This window comes from Colias croceus, chromosome 30 (genome assembly GCF_905220415.1).
Source record: "Colias croceus chromosome 30, ilColCroc2.1".
NCBI lineage: Eukaryota > Metazoa > Arthropoda > Insecta > Lepidoptera > Pieridae > Colias > Colias croceus.
Window position 1 is genome coordinate 2572851 of NC_059566.1, and position 13021 is coordinate 2585871.

At 35.8% G+C, this 13021-nt stretch overlaps 1 protein-coding gene across 1 annotated transcript; it reads right to left on the reverse strand.

The window, feature by feature from the left end:
* Positions 1-421: 421 nt before the first annotated feature.
* Positions 422-2012, reverse strand: LOC123704823. Its single transcript, XM_045653317.1, has 3 exons — positions 1742-2012; positions 1575-1649; positions 422-1497 (listed from the first exon to the last, which is right to left on the reverse strand). Exons 1-3 carry the CDS (start codon positions 1838-1840, stop codon positions 706-708), a joined length of 966 nt encoding a protein of 321 aa, XP_045509273.1. The 5' UTR covers positions 1841-2012; the 3' UTR covers positions 422-705.
* Positions 2013-13021: the final 11009 nt, after the last annotated feature.

Sequence of the window (13021 nt, forward strand, 5' to 3'; positions counted from 1 at the left end):
GGGCATGCATAGCATCCCCCTCATTTTGTGTATGTCCTACCACAAAAAACTTGTGGGTTATTGACTCAATTTGTGTGTTCTTGACAACATAAGAATAAAGTGCCCACATAAACTTATTCTTATTTTGCCCTGGGCAATTGTCGGAGTAGAATATGACATCCTTGGCAGTAACATGATCCCTTAGGTACTTCATTAAACAACTGCCTATCTCATTCACACCTCTATTGGCCAGTCCTTCATGCCAAAGAAAGCAGTATCCTTGCTTGTTGTTTATCTCGTAAATTGTAAAGTTATAACAAGACAGTCTTCGTTTGTAGAAAAAATCGCTTCTATCTCCACTGGGAACAGTTTGAACAGCTTGCAAGTCAAAACACGAAACTACAGTAGTGCTGGCACATGATTTTAAATCATTTTCTTTTTCTATGCGACTTTGATTCTTCTCATTGATGTGATAATTATAACTCTCTTCTTTCTGTTGCTTTTCTTCAACGGATAGATTTTTAAAATTATCACAAAACCCACAGATATCTTTCTTCGGTTGAAAAAATGAGATATTGTACTCAGTGTTAAAAATGGTTTCATACAGATGTTTTTTAATAGGTTGAATATTTTCTTCTATGCACTTTTTAAGATACAATCTGTACATTTCTGACAAATTCAAATCCCCGTTTTAATATTTTCTTTGAGTTCGTGCTCGACAGTAGTCTAATCTATGAGGGGCAATTGTTCTATATGCCTTCTAGCAAAATTTTTTCTTTCTTCTTCAATTCTTGGTCTACCAGAATTTTTATGGCCACCTCTTTTATCTTTCTCTAGAAACCCAGTATTTGATATTTTCTTTGTAGCTGTATGTATGACTCTATTATTTATGTCTAATGTATTTTTGAAAAACGTCTTGCAAACTTGCACTCTATTTTTTTGTATGTTAAAGTAATATCCATTATTGTATGTTCTCTTACTTCCAGGTTTTATCATTGTATATTTAGGCTTGATAGGTTCAATATGTCTAACTAAAAACTCACGTTGTTTTTCAACATCTGATAGAGCCCAGTAACTCAAATGAATTTGTTGCCTCTCACTGTCGCTTATTTTTGATGAGCATTTAAGCCTACATGTTTCAGTACAGCTACTTTTTACTTTCTTACCAGAAATTTCTTTACCAGAGCTGGTTGTATAACATTGGCCAGAATTACGCTTTATTTTTCTAATATTTTTATGCCAATTCATAGGCTGACGCAGCCGTTTTTTAGATTTCACTGGAGCATGAATGGTTGTATCATCTTGTCTTGAACTTAATGTTGTAATACTGACAACAGATTGAGGAGGAGCTTCAGGAATTTCGTCTGTTGAAATATCAGAGGATTCAGGAACGTATAAGTCATTTGAACCATCTGAAAAGTCTTCGTCAACTTCTGACTCTTCTGCTAATATAACATTGTTTAACAGATTATTATGATGCACTATTTGTGAACTAGTTCCTTCTTCCAAGACAGTATTCTGAAAATAAGATAATAATATTTAGAATTCACGTATATTTTATGTTATATAATAATTTAAGAATATAAAAACTCTACCTCAAAAGTAAGTACTATGCGGTTACTCTCTGATAGAATAGAATCACTGTTGCACAATTCGTCGTCGCCGTCTTCCTGTAAGAAAATAGTTGAGTATAATTTAACAATATTTACAAACCCAATTTGATAGAAAACATAGCATAACTTTGATAAGACTCTTTACTTACTTTGTTTTCATGATAAGAATTAATGTTATTCTCCTCGTTATTTTTGTTAACCAGTTTTAAAATACGCATAGATCTACTTTCGTAACACTTTTTATGCATGTTTAACTATTTTTCTTATTTATACAAACACGAAAACGAGTGGGTTTTAATTTTGTCAGCGGAAAGGAAAACGTCAACCAGAAATCGCAATGTTGCCAGTTACGAAAAGTAACATTTCGATTTGTTACTATAAAGTGTAAATATTTTCAGTTCCAAAATGAAACAAATAGAGTCTCCGTTAATAATTACAGGGTGGTTCTAAATTACGTTGACAAATTTCAAAATAATAAATTTCAAAAATGGGACATGCTGCGTTGCTTTTGTTTTTTAATTATTATTTTCACATGTTTTGGCGCCAATTTAACGTTATTTGTGAAGAGAATAAATTTAAAATTAGTCATTTTTTACTGTGTCTGCTCAACGAGGTGAAATAATATCCTTATATGAGGCTGGTAAGCGGCAGTGCGAGGTAGTGCGACTTCTCGGTATCAGTCAGCAGTTATTTTCTTCTGCTATTAAACGCTTTGATGAGCTTGGCCATCTTGGTGACCGTCTGGGAAGAGGCAGAAAAATAACTGTGAGGACGCCTAGGCTTCGTCATATCGTCAAACAAAGATTGACCCGCAATTCACTTGCCAAGGTAAGAAAAATGACTCGAGACTTAGTTGTTCGTCATTCAACGTTACAACGAGTTGTTAAAAATGAGCTCAAGTTAACAGCATACAAGCTGCGAAAAGCACAGCAGTTGGATGATAAAGATAAAAAAATACGCCTTGAAAGATGTCGCTTACTGAATGCGCGCTCCGCTGGTGGAGCGTGGAAAAATATTTTTTTCACAGATGGAATTTTTTTCAAATTGAGCAGTCTCATAACCGCCAAAATGATGGAGTTTACTCTTCTAGTCACCGTGGAACCACAGCAATTATCCCCCTTCGGCAAAAACCGGATTCAGTCATGTTTGGCGTGGCATTTGCTCAACAGGCAAAAATCCTCTCGTTTTCGTAAAAAAAGGTGTGAAAGTGAATCCAAAAATATACCGATGCGATATTTTGGAGAGTGTAGTTCTTCCTTGGAGCCAGCAGCACTTCGGTGACCAACCGTGGACTTTTCAACAGGACTCTGCTTCATCTCACAGGGCCTCAAATGTGCAGTAGTGATGTATGGACCATTTCCCAGAGTTCATAAGTTCCAAGGAATGGCCTCCATTTTAACCAGATCTTAATCAAATGGATTTCAGCGTATGATCAATTCTAGAGGCGAGGGCCTGTGCAACTTCACACAGAAGTTAAGACGCGCTGAAGACAACACTCACTTGTGAGTGGGGCAAAATATCTGAAGAGGAGGTACGGAAAATCGTCGAAATTTTCAGAAAACGTTTAAGCCTTTGTATTAAGGCTAAAGGTGGTTATTTTGAAAATAAATAGATATTTACATTAAAATAATTCTGTATTTTTATTATTTAGTAGTCATCGTTATACTGTGTAAAAGAAAAATAAAATAAATCGTAAAATAAGTTGTCAACGTATTTCAGAGCCACCCTGTAGTATATAGTCTATGTTAGTCACTTAGTCACTAGTCAGTCGACGGCCGATGCCGGACTGGAATGGACGTGTGCCCGCACTATTGAGTGTAGTAGTGAGCCAGTGCAATTCTACATTATATACATTATACATACTGTAGTACAGTACAATCCCAAAGTTCAAAACTGCTTGGCTGAAACAAACGAGGAAGATGAATGTATTGGCCTAAGATTGAAGTGGATCCAATGCCAAAGCTATTTTATACTCGTTTTTTTTTAAATACCGTCGAAAACATGTGTTAGTTAATGAAGATTGTTTTCATTACAATTTTATTTTATTTTATTTTTAAATGTGAAAGACTGAAGGAAACGTTGTTTCTCATTTTTTTAATTTCAGTAATTTATAATTTTTTTGTAATAGTAGGTACTTAGATAAGATTCTAAATATTGTTAAGTAATTGTTATTGCCAAAGAAGTTAAATGCTCTGTTTCTCAATGTAAGCTTATTAATATTATTATTTTTGCCAAGGAGACTTTTTGTTTAAAAGGAGTAAAATTATACCCAAAGTTAATAATAGGATTATTAACCAGTGACGTGAAAAATGTATAACACTATACGGGACATGACGTCTGACAGACTACTACTTTCAAAGTAAATTTTAGGCATAAAATGTAATATGTACGTATCAAAATTGTGTTGATATTTAACCATCGGTATGTAATAAAAGACACAAAACTAAATACAATCAGCTTTTATTATAAAATTAAAGAAAAAACAGTCATTAACTCTATCTAGTACTATTCAGCCTTAATTGACTTGAGATCTCCATTTTAGCCTTTTAATTGACAAAACACAAGTAACATTTGAAATTTAACATTTTTTACTTAAAATCTAATCAATAAAGAAACGAAAGAACAAAACAGCACTTCTGAAAACAAAAATATAAAAAATTTGACAACCGCTCAACTTTATATAAATCACTGGCAATTTTTGCACAGGGGGCGAGAACATTGCAAGCAAACGGGATTAGAACACCCGACACACGTGTAAATTGTCATTCTCTGTAGTTTAGGTGGACAAACCCTATTTATGCTCTTCGTTTACCCTGACTTGGCTCATGACTTTGGTCACCTTCTTCGATCATATCATCCCCCAGAACTCGCTTTATCACTAGTCGTAACTCCCTTGGTAATTGACTGCTGATGACACGTCTTTGCATATGTGGTATCACTAGCGAACGGGCTAATGACTTCAAAAAATCACCTCTATCGGCAACCTTAGGTTGATACATGTTGTATAATAATATATAGGCGTTCATGCCGCTCAAATCAATAATGCGGTAGAATAAAACCATTGGCCACCTTCTCGTTCGGCGGCTGCTGGAATAATTGGAGCACTTTTTATCAGCTTCGTCTACACCACCTTTGGTTGCATTGTAATAAAGAATAATTTCAGGCTTTTTAGTATCCTCATCAACTTCGTTGTTGTGATGCATTGAAGACACAAATATCACTGCTCTATTTTTTTGGGTACGTACGAGCACAGGGTCTTTTCTTTCGTGAAACCAAACAAAACAGACTGAATTTCTCTATTTTTTTGTGGTTGAAATTGGCTCGGAATTTCACGTTTGTTTTTTTTCATTGTACCCACATAAGTGAGTTACCGTTTAGCCAATTCATCAACGAGTTGTATAGAAGAGAACCAATTATCTCCGGTCACATTTCGGTTGCTTCCTGCTATTGGCTGTGTCAACCTCAGGACACACTGGGTTGGCACGAGAAGCTTTATTTCTTGCGAAGTCAGTCCTTCTCCATCAGAGCCTTTTCCAGTATAAACATACCCATTATAAAAATTTTTTGCATCACATAATGCTCTAATAACCAGTCCGTATTTGCCTGGTTTCTTAGGAAAATATGAAACCATGTGGCTTCTTCCTCGAAACTTCACTTCACTTCTAAATATTAGAAAGTTTTAGGTTTTTTTTCGAATCTGTGGCTGTCGCAAACTTATTTCGCGCGATGACTTGTTGTTTTCATATTCACAACTTTATAAAGCAAATGGAGTATGTGAGTATCCCGGCGTAATCTGATAGGGAGCCATCTGAGTCACGTACTCACTGCGCTTAAAATGATGCAACCCTGTGAAACAGGTTGAGACGAGCAAGCCGCTCCTCTTTCCCCTTGCACGGCCTCTGCTATTCCCTATATTTTCGAAAATATGACGACTGTCACTACCGGGACCTGGCACAACTGTACCCAGTCTACCCTACTCTGCCTACGAATCTGTGAAGATTTTGCTCTTTCTCGTTTAACTTTGGCTATGATCCTTTCTTGTTTTTTTTTATGTAAGAGCAGGTAACTGAGCAGGTGGATCACCGCCCATGAGCACTGACAAAGTTACCTTTGTGAGGCTGTTACCGGCTGTCGAAGATGGATGTAGGCTCTTTTTTTAAAGGTTTAACTTTGGCTATGATTCTTTTCACTTCATCTTCTTTGCACCGCTTTCTGGCTACGATCAAATCTATGAGATACATTTGTAGTAAGTATAGCCGTTCATTAGTTAGTTGAATACAATTTTTACTGTATGTTATATATGTACATATTTATACACTTATATTTTCATTATACATTGTCCGTAGAAACCCCACCCCATATTGGGTAAAGGCCTCCTCCAAAGATGCCCAAGTTTCTCTGTCTTGTGCGATCATTTTCCAGTTTGGACCGGCAGTCCGTGTGATCTTGTCTTTCCAACGAGTCATTGGTCTTCCTCTATTCCTTTAACCTATCGGGCCTTTCCAATATATATAATAAATGATTTTTATTTTATTTTTTTTATTTTACTTGAGTTTTTGTGCATAGTTTAAGGCGTTGGTGGCTATACCAAGACATAAAGCAGGAGTAAAATTGTTTGAGGGCTGCGGCGGACAAAACAAGAATACAGTTGTAGTGGGCATGTGCATGAAATGGCTGAGTTCAGATGCACCACCGCACGTAAAAAATCTGGAAATTTAAGGAAATAAACAGAGAGTTCATATGTATACAGTTTTATCATTTCAATTGGTGTTTACAAAGAAAACGTAGATAAAAGCCATCAGCGATATATAAAGAGAGAGCAGGCTTTAAATGTTGTTTTTTAGTTATTACCGGGTTTGTTTTCCGGGTTTTGGCGATTTGCACTGGCCCGCAAGATCGCCCGATTTAACCGTTCCAGACTGTCTTTATGGGGTTTTTTGAAGTCCCGTGTTCACATGAACCTTGGAAGCCCTCAAGGACAACATTAGACACAAGTGCAAAAATTTGTCGCCCGAAGTTCTAGCTGAAGTGATGAGAAATGCTATAAAAAGTGCCCGTATGGCAATCAATTGTGACGGCACCCATTTGGCCGACATCATCTTCTCGACTTAACCAATAAAATTGTAAAGGTTCAAATAAACATAATCAAAAAACAGAATCGAAGTTTTTCATTTAGAAAAAAAATGAGAGCCAAACAACATCGGATGACTTCTTTTGGTACACCTTGTACGATGATGTACTAGATATTAGACTGTATTTAATTAAAATACAATCTGCAAGGCAAGGTTAAATATTGCATATAAAGTTAGGCGAAGCTAAATGTATTTTTTGTGGCTTTTTTGTTATTTATTAAAGCCTTTTTAATCAAAGTCACTAAAATATTAGAAAGTTTTATGTTTTTTCGAATCTGTGGCTGTCGCAAACTTATTTCGCGCGATGACTTGTTGTTTTCATATTCATAACAAGTTATCCGGCTCGAAGGACCATATATTGCAATAAAGGTCTGTTTTAATTGAGGCGAGGCTTGAATAGTTTGTCGTAATAAATCACTCGTGGCAGATACACGTATTTAATTTATCGACACTACATGGCGACGCTGCCATGCACACGCGCCGCGGCGTAAGTTACCTACCTGCTGTTGCCGGGTGTCGCGTATCGTGCGAATTCTGCAATTCAGCGGATTCTCGTGTGCCTCAGGGCTCTGAGTTAAAGCGTTTATAATATTGAAGTTATGAAAATGGGACGCAAGGAACATTCTCCATAACCAGTCACGTACGCCGCTTTAAAAATGAGCAAGAGTTATTCAAAAGCTGGAGGCAAGGAGGTGATAATTGCACAAAATGCACCTGAAGGAAGTAATTCTGCGGTCGAATCTCATATCCAGATAAATAATACGTTACTGGCATCGGCCTTGACAATTTTCGCCGTTATAATCGTCATATTTATATGGAAAAAGCTGAAACAAGCCGAACCTTCAACACAACGTGCCTTTTGTCCATCAAAAATTAGATGGATAACAAAGAAATGTGCGACAGCTGCAAAAATCCCATTTGTGGAGAGCACAAGTCCAGCGCCTGTCCTAAGTGCCTTTGAGGCCAAAATGAATCAGAGATTACAAAAAACTGATTTTGAAAAGTTAACATTGTAAATTATAAGACTGACGGAGAGTTTCCTAAATGCTTAAGTTTTTTAAAGTAAGAAGTACCTTGTTTTGTTCTTTAACTTTTTTTCTAATAAAAATATAAATAAACTGTAATGTTTTTCATTTACTCATAGTAAAATAACATATATTAACACATAATATCACATTCATAAACCTAAAATATACATAGTCCAAAATATGCTCACTCAAACATTCGCATGTCGAGTCGACGTATGGTTATCTAAATCTTTAGTGTAAAGTGAAATATGGTTATCTATCTAGGGTAAGTTAATAGTTAGTCAGTTAGTGTCGCTTACGAGCTCGGGCCAGGCAGACCACGCTACGTATACGAACACTACACGTAAACAATAATTGACCGCGTGTGCTTGGTGCTATGCTAAATAGGTATTTCTTTCAATTCTTAGATTATCCTATCAGAAAGTAAAACTTATATTATTCAGGTATAACTAAGTAGGTGTATTAGGTACTTTACGTATTGTGAGAGGCGAGGCGGATTTTTAACTATCTACCAATAGTTAATATCAACTATAGTGAGAAAAACATTGTCTGAAACCACGTGTACCTACGAGACATTATTATGCAGGTGGTATGTTGTTTTAGGTTATATTTTATTTAATGCTTTTCTCTTTCGACGATTCTTTAATAATGCCATACAAAATTGTAAAGACGTTTGAAAAGGGGAAGACAAAACTATCAGAGCAGTACCAGGTAATTGGGAAAAAGATGGCGTCCTTCACTGGTCGAAATATAACGAAAACAAATTAAGAAGAGTTGAAAATTCTTACCCTGAAAATAGCTGGCGAAAAATGAATTGCAAAGTGAAGAAGATCTAATTTGAATACTTTTTTTTGAAGCGTAACAGGAAATAGACAAAATTTGTAATAAGTCTGAAACTGAAACAGATACTGAGCAATATTAAGTGACAAACCAAAAAGAAATTATGTTTAATCAACTTGTTCAAGACTGCATTATGGTAAGTAAACTTTCAGAGTTATACAGACATTTGATTAATGAAAATAAAATGTTATCTCAAGAGACCCTGTGTGTCCTTATGTACGTGTTTGTTCAAGACTGCATTATGCTATGTAAACTTTCAGAGATGTACAGACATTTGATTATTAATGAAAATAAAATGTTATCTCAAGAGACCCTGTGTGTCCTTATGTACGTGTTTGTTCAAGACTGCATTATGGTATGTAAACTTTCAGAGATATACAGACATTTGATTAATGAAAATAAAATGTTATCTCAAGAGACCCTGTGTGTCCTTATGTACGTGTTTGTATGTGTTCGTGGCATATGGAAGAGAGCTGAGACATATATTTTCTTTGCTATATTAATTCTACAAGGCTTGGCACTATGCCAAGGAGGATATCAGTATCAAAGACTGAGTTGAAGCAAGGGAAATGGAATCTTTTGTTCTAACTTGCATGTGATGATGTGGCGCGATTCTAAAATTGTGTCCATGCTGTCTATGTACCACAAAGGTACCGTAGGCAAAAATATGAGACCTACAAATAAAAACCCCAAATGGTCCTCGATTACAATCTTTGGAAGGTGACGACAAGAAAGATCACATAACCAGATTTGGTATGAAAAAGTTTTCAGATGATTCAACATAACACTTTAAACGGCTACATAATTTATAAAACACAACACAAAAATGCGACTCATATTTGGTTAAGGGCTGAAGAAGAGAAGCGGAAAAATTGGTAAAAAAAATGAAACACCAGTCATCGAATACCCTTTAAAAAAATATCAGTTAACAAATACGTGGTTGCCACGAAATCTAAAATATGTCCTGGACGGAAACCACATTTTGGGGTCATCCAAGTACTCTTAATGTTTGTGGAGCAAGAGCACATACAGACAAGATTGAGTAATATAGAAAAGAGCGGCAGTTTCAGCGTAGCTACATTCCTCGACCCACGATTTAAAACACCATTTTTTTTGGACAAACCAGCAGCCAAAGCAGCTAAGAAGGTGACTGAAATGGTTGTCTATGAAATATATAAAGAATGGGCTACAGTGTCATCTTCAACACCAACGGTATTGCCAACTGCACCAGCTACAATATCGGATGCCAGTTCCGAAAATGCTAGCAAGCCGTACCTACAATTTTATTGATATTTGGGCAGATATCGACGTACAGGATGTCCATATTCTGGAATCACCGTTGGCCATTGCGATTGCTGAGGTTCAAAGATATTTAAATGATAAAATGTTACCCAGAAACGCTAGCCCGAATGATTGGTGGCGTAAATATTCTTTTTTGTATTACAACCTAAGCAAATTATTCAAAAAGCGCTGTTATGTACTGACGACTTCAGTGCCTTATGAAAGGATTTTTTCTAAATCTGGAGAGCTGATTTCCGACCGACGTAGGTACTCGGCTATTATCAGAAAAAGTAAAAAAAATGATGTTTTTAAACACGAATAATTTAAATGTGATCATGTGAGAACATTGATCGTTAGTTACAATATTAGTTTCATTTTTTTTCTACTCAGTTGAAGACATTGGTAGTCAATGACTATAAAACATTCGTAATTTGTAAAAACCGTCAATAATTTATTTTGTTGTTTTACAGTAATTTTGAGTGTAATTGTCATGTTTTATGATTATAAGTTATTTAAACTAATATGAAGTCAACAAGAATTACAATCAAAACATACAGTTATCTTTCTTATTTTTTTAGTTATTCGTGACGAAAATATCATCGATTTCTTAGCCCACTCTGACGGAGATTTAATTCCTAGTGATGAAAACTTAGGAGACCCACCATTTGTTCCCGAATCAGATCGAAACCCTACCGAATTCTGAAGAGAACGACAGTTCTGAAGATGAAGAGCCCATATCAAAAGTCTTTCTCAGGTGGCTCGAGGAAACGTTCGCAGAGGTCCAAGAGGATGAATTCGAGGAGGACAGATATCTCACATCAGACAAAGTTATAACTGTTTTTAATTCTTTTGTATACTTTAAAAAGGTTTTTGAAATTGCATGTCTGAATAGTTTTTTGACAAAACAGGAAGAAGCATTTTTTGACATAATGCTTCATGAGTTGTGGGCAAACATTTTCAAGACAATAGGTATTTCACGATTGCCAGAGATACTGCGTATCTGTCAATATATATTTGCAATAACAGCTCAGAATGCAAACGTAGAAAGAGTTTTTTTCTATCATGGGAGCACAATGGTCGAAAAAAAGAAACCGACTAAACGTGTCTTCAGTCCGAGCTCTACTTTTAGTTCAATATAACTTGAAGTGTTTAACTTGTGAGGCATTTTATAAATCAATAATAAAAAAAGAACTTACTTAAAAAAGTTTCTTCAAATATTAAATACGACTAAACTAGTTAAGTATCTATTTGGATAAATAAGTATTGATTTTAACTGCAATTGTTACCAAAAGAAAATTATTTTTAGTATTTTTAGTAGTATAAGAGAGATCTTTAAAATGTATTAAAAAAAACCGCATCAAAATCCGTTGCGTAGTTTTAAAGATTTAAAAGAATAATAAAGATCGACACCGGCAATTGGTCACAAAATACACATGTCCAATATCTGTATGTGAAGGGTTTCTGTGGGGAAAAGCTTTCAATAATATTTAAACGCTGGTTTTATTAAATACGGTGAATTTATGTAGCTTAATAAGAGAATATCCAGCAGAACTCTTAAAATTTTTCATTTTTAGGCAACGTCTAAGTCCAGTAAACCTGCAGAAAAAACACAAATTATACAGCCATTTTCTAATGCCTCCTCCACACTACTCGCGAAGTTCCTCGGCGAAGTACTCGGCCGAAGTTGACTGAAGTCCGCGGTGCTACACTACACACTCGTTCAACTTCGCGAGGAACGCATACGTTCATATTCAGAACGAACTTCAGGTAACTTCGTGCCCTTTGACTCGGGCGCAAAAACCGACAACAAACGGAAGTCGGCCGAGGCGAGGTAAAGTTGGACGAAGTAAGCCGAAGTGCCTCTCTACATTATTCTATTCGTCTAACCTCGTTCAACTTCGCGAGTAGTGTGGAGGAGGCATTACATTGAAAAACAGAAAGAAGATAAAACCGGCAATGAATCAAAAGAGACAGGATAAGACAGGGCGGACTGACTTCTCCGATCCTATTCAATCTGTATGTCAACGCGCTGATCAAGGAGCTGAGTTCAGCCCATGCCGGCTGTCATATCGGAGGGTTTAATGTCAATAACATAAGTTACGCGGACGACATGGTGCTCCTTAGCCCCTCGATCAAGGGTCTTAGAGTACTGGTAGATATATGTTAAAATTTTGCTAGCGAACACGGGTTAATGTACAATGAGAAGAAAAGTAATGTCTTGGTATTTCGCTCGGGAAAGGGTCCCGATAACATCCCACCTATTTATTTGAACGGAACGAAACTAGCAATTGTAGAAAATTTTAAATATTTAGGTCACTTTGTCACCAGTACTCTAAGCGACGAAGTTGACATAGAGAGAGAAAGGCGAGGTTTAGCTGTACGATCTAATATGATTATAAGAAGATTTAAGCAGTGCAGTAGAAATGTTAAAAAGCTTCTTTTTACCTCGTATTGTCAGTCTTTTTATACGAGCAACCTCTGGGTTAATTATACGCGTAGGACCATGAACATTGTAAGAGTTCAATATAACAATGCTTTTAGGATGTTTATGGGCCTGCCGCGTTACTGTAGTGCTTCCTTAATGTTTGCATTATATAGAGTAAATGACTTTTATGCAATTATGAGAAAAAAGATTTTTTCTATTAGAGAGAGAAGAATTCAAATATTGTGTTAAAGGTGTTAAATTATTCGGATAATATCATTAGTAAGCATTGGATATGTAAATTAAGCTGTAGTAATAAACGTATGTAGGTAATAGGTAATTGTAATACTAACACTAGGATAAGATTTTACTAACACTTTATGGGCTATGTGGCCTGAATTAAATGAATTTTATTTTTATTTATTTATTTATTTATTTAAAAGAGCACTGCGAAAATAATGATAATGCAGATAAACAAAGAGCAAAACCTTCTCAAGAAGCTTTGAAAAATATGATAACTGTACTCGAAAATAATCTGAACGCTTTATATTCTGCCAGAAATACTATGCCAAATAGCGCTGAAGTTGATAAACAGATCATTAAGTTGCGCGAGGAACTAAAAACAGCAAAAAATACTTTAAACAGGAAGATTCAAAACGCAGTTGCCCAGAAGAAACACAGGGATGGTATGAAAAGAAAGTTAGAAGATATTTGTCAGGAAAATCC

What these genes read in the sequence shown, in the direction of transcription:
- LOC123704823 (XM_045653317.1), bottom strand. Translation starts at nt 1,840, where the DNA reads ATGCATAAAAAGTGTTACGAAAGTAGATCTATGCGTATTTTAAAACTG. An exon ending in ATTCTTATCATGAAAACAAA is followed by an intron (nt 1,650 to 1,741) that starts GTAAGTAAAGAG and finishes ATTTTCTTACAG; the next exon opens with GAAGACGGCGACGACGAATT. An exon ending in GCATAGTACTTACTTTTGAG is followed by an intron (nt 1,498 to 1,574) that starts GTAGAGTTTTTA and finishes TCTTATTTTCAG; the next exon opens with AATACTGTCTTGGAAGAAGG.